Source organism: Pygocentrus nattereri, chromosome 8, assembly GCF_015220715.1.
Source record: "Pygocentrus nattereri isolate fPygNat1 chromosome 8, fPygNat1.pri, whole genome shotgun sequence".
Taxonomy (NCBI): Eukaryota; Metazoa; Chordata; class Actinopteri; order Characiformes; family Serrasalmidae; genus Pygocentrus; species Pygocentrus nattereri.
Window position 1 is genome coordinate 35693426 of NC_051218.1, and position 3953 is coordinate 35697378.

The 3953-nt window shown below is 35.7% G+C and overlaps 1 protein-coding gene across 1 annotated transcript; it reads right to left on the reverse strand.

The window, feature by feature from the left end:
- Positions 1-659: 659 nt before the first annotated feature.
- On the reverse strand, positions 660-3722 carry LOC119263828. Its single transcript, XM_037540364.1, has 4 exons — positions 3551-3722; positions 2912-3244; positions 2248-2291; positions 660-809 (listed from the first exon to the last, which is right to left on the reverse strand). Exons 1-4 carry the CDS (start codon positions 3720-3722, stop codon positions 660-662), a joined length of 699 nt encoding a protein of 232 aa, XP_037396261.1.
- Positions 3723-3953: the final 231 nt, after the last annotated feature.

Consider the following 3953-nt stretch of genomic DNA (forward strand, 5'->3'; position numbering starts at 1 on the left):
CTAACGTAGTTTTTCTTCAATGCAGTGCTTTTCATTTCAAACACAGACATTCAATATTTCACAATTCAATTCACTTTACTGGAATTCAGCCCCACAAATATCAGCCATTCATATAAAATCTTAGTTCTTTACAGGTTCTGAGGGATGAGCACATCCTCAACCTACCCACAATCCACCTGAATGTTGATTTCTAAAGTGAAAATAAGTTAACAAATCCACCAGAGAGAATAGGAGACAAAGACTCACCATTTCACAGTGAACGGTACAAACTGTGTATAATTAGACCAGAGAGGTCCCCAAATAAATCAAATAAAACATAAAATGTACCTTCATATTAGCACAGATCACATATTGTGTTTGCTCAATATGTTTAATTTAACAAATGAACAGTAACTGTGCTTTAAAATGAGAGACGTGTGATTCTCTATAGAAGATGTTCTGCTTCTTATTCTCACTTTGAAAATCCATAAAGCCAGATCTTTTTCATAAGACTATATTCAGGCCTTAATTTAATAATATATTGCTGGTCAATCTCAATGTTTTACTACACTGCAGTGAATGAAGCTCATATCTGCTGAGTTCCCACGTCTTAATTTGAATTTGAATTCTTAATTTGGTGTGAAAAGGTCCAAATGTTCACTCATGATCATCTTAGGAAACTAGCGATGTGAGCGCTGAGCAGCAGCATTGGAGCTTCTCACGTGAGAGTAAACAACGTCTTCAGGCTGTTCTCTCTTCACTCTCCCACCTTTGGCTTTGTTCTCTTTGATGTGGATGGCAGCGTAATGCAGGTTCTCAGTGTTCTGTTCCTGTGAGAAATAAACATCATTTACTGAAAAATAGATTTTAACTTAAAGAAAAGGCCAGTTACTGTATTTGCACACAAAAAACTGTTACGAATAAACAAATAATGAATAAACAACATTTGCTGGGCTACTTCACATTTCCTTATGAATATCAATATTTCAGTTTTGCCCAGCTTTACTCACTGATTCACTCAGTCATCTTAAAATTATTACAGATTGGAGTGAAAGTTTGTGAAATACAGGACAGGCTGTCAACTCCTGACTGACTGCTTGAACACTTTATTTTAAGAAAGGAACATCTGGACTTTATCAACATCTTTTTTTTAATAAATTGGAAATAATTTGTTCATGCATTAAACTTTATTAATTTTATTTTATATTGACTACATTTTATTCCTATAGGCTTTAAGTAGTGTGAGCTCTTGAGGTACTGTATTAGAGTTAAGAAGAATTTAATAAGTCAGAAATATTTCAAGATGTATTCCACAAACTAATGAATGTTTTATTCATCACTTATTAGAGGCACAAAAATGTTTTTGCATTACAATTTCACAACCTGGCTGTGACACTTAAAAAAAGTTAGCAATTTTCATTTTGTCTGTATTTTGGTTTGAAATTACATTAAACTTAAAAATATTTATAGCTTTTAAAGTTTATATGCTTTTTATGTCCGCCCAAAAAAAATAATGCAAGGATCTTTAATTTACAACATAAATTACACAAATTGATTGACTGTAAACTTATTAGTCTCTATATAGTGACTATTAAAACTCATTGGTAGATGGAGCTCATCGTGACGTATTATTGGCTCATTATAAACTACGAAATGGCAAAAATACACATAAAATACATGAAATACACACAAAATATGAATATAGGTGAAGATTTATTCTGAATAATTTGCACAGGAAGGGACTGTCATATGCAAAAGTTTGAGCACCCTTGATCACCCAGAATTACTGTTCATTTGCTTAATACATTAAGGAAAATATTAAACATGATATACGGCCTGTGCAAAAGCTTTGACGCATTTATATTTTACATGATTTGATTGTTTTTTCCCCCAATATGTAAAACCCAAATGACTAGAAATGCCCTGAAATGAAGAGAAACTGCCATATTTAAATGTGCTTCCTTTGGAGGATGTGTTACTTTATAATAACTCAGAAAATTAACAAGACCTGTAATTTGACAGGGGTGTCCAAACTTTTACACATGACTCTAATATCAAAGTGTTTATCCTCCTTTTCCTTTAACTTGGCACTCGGATGACTGCATGCAATTTTCTGTACATTTTATCATCCACTCCAACTGTCTGATGAAGAGCTCTGCAGAGTAATTTGCTCGTTCAGCTGAAAACCAGAGCACTGAGAACTGAAATGGGCAGATTTCTCACTGATTGAAACTAAAATGTAGTATGAAGAATATATGTGTAGAGTACCTGTCTGGTGGTCCACTCACTCACAGCCCCCTGCTGAACTCTCGCTATAAAGGAGATAAAACATCACAATTACCTTCAGATACAGTTTAATGGGTCTAAATTTATTTGTAAGTATTAATATTATTTTCTATTTTCTTTCTATTAAAATATTCAGCTTCAGTTCATAATAAACACTTACTACCTGCACCATGTTCAGATTTTCTCAGTTTATGGATTAAAATCGTTTGAGTGCAGATTACAGCCACACACACTGCTGAGAAAACTGCCAGGGTCAGCATTACAGGACCTACAGAATCTTCTGTAAGACAGGAATGATCAACATGTGAACATGAATACAAAGTTCAAGCAATGGAAACTCTTCTCCATCTAGGGTTGAATGTTATATATTTTTTTGTAGATAAATTCATTTTAAACTTGATCAGGGATATTTTGTAAGTTAGAAGCTGAAATAATGTGAACAAAATCATCCTGTGCTCTCCTGATCATCCTGCACCCCAAGCTGGTGAGCTTTTATGATGCATGGTCCAGAACTGAAGCTGGTGGGTCTAATACTGATACTTATATCTCATTGAATTCATTGACACTGACTATTTTCACCAACTGTGTCATTTTTTCTTGTTTTTTTGCAATACTATAGAAAGGCCCACAGTCAACAAAAACTTACTCAGTTCAACAGCTGTTCCATTGCCAAAGATGATCTTCCCACAAGCAGCCACAGCGCAGTAGTAAGTTCCAGTATGGTGCTGGTCAAGGATGTTCTTAGAGAACTCATACAGAGAGGAGCTTGTAGAAGAGCTGATCTCACACTGACGGCTGCTGCTGGTCTGATGAGTGTAAATGATTTCAGGAAAGGATTGTCCTGCAGCAGCTCTGAACCACAGCACTCGGAGATCTGCTGCTCTGAACTCAGAGAGGACCGTGCACTGCAGAGTGACCGACTCTCCTAGAGAAACTGACCCCCGTACTGGAGTCTGGACCACTGATATGTCTGACTGCCCTGGGAAAAATAATGTAGACAATGCAAGAATTCCTCAATAATAAACAGTGCAATAACCATATAATAACTGTATAATAACAGCATAATAAGGAACTAGTGCACCAGTTATGAGTTCAAAGTGTGATGACATTGACTAGTGGATAATTACATAATATATTTACAAAACATCAGCAGAAACAATGTATTTGAGAACAGATTCACGTAGCAGATATTCAACATTTATAATGCATTCTCAGGGCTTTTTGTAAAAGAAATCTTACGTGTTAAGAACAATGAAAGCAGGAAAGAGGAAATCACTTCTATTACCTGTCACTGCTAAGAATGTAGCAGTAGAGAAGTTCAGTGTGTTTGATCCAGCTGATCCACAGAAGTACATTCCTTCATCTTCTTTAGCGACACGTTCAATACTGAGAGAAATGCCACTTGCTATTCTGTTGATTTTAAATCTTTTTGAAGTTTCAAATTCTTTTGAAATCATAGCTCTGAACCACAGCACTTGGAGATCTGCTGCTCTGAACTCAGAGAGGACCGTGCACTGCAGAGTGACCGACTCTCCTGGAGAAACTGACCCCCGTACTGGAGTTTGGAGCACTGAGATTTTTAATTGAGGTTGATCTGTCACAGCCAAGAATATCACATTAATAAACGTAAAAATGACCCCATCATTTTGTCCACAGAAGTACATTCCTTCATCATCTTCTGAAATGTT

Coding starts and splice junctions, on each gene's coding strand:
- LOC119263828 (XM_037540364.1), bottom strand. CDS start 3,722: ATGATTTCAAAAGAATTTGAAACTTCAAAAAGATTTAAAATCAACAGA. Junction 3,245..3,550: donor TACATTCTTAGCAGTGACAG/GTAATAGAAGTG, acceptor TATTTTTCCCAG/GGCAGTCAGACATATCAGTG. Junction 2,292..2,911: donor TGGAACAGCTGTTGAACTGA/GTAAGTTTTTGT, acceptor TCTCCTTTATAG/CGAGAGTTCAGCAGGGGGCT.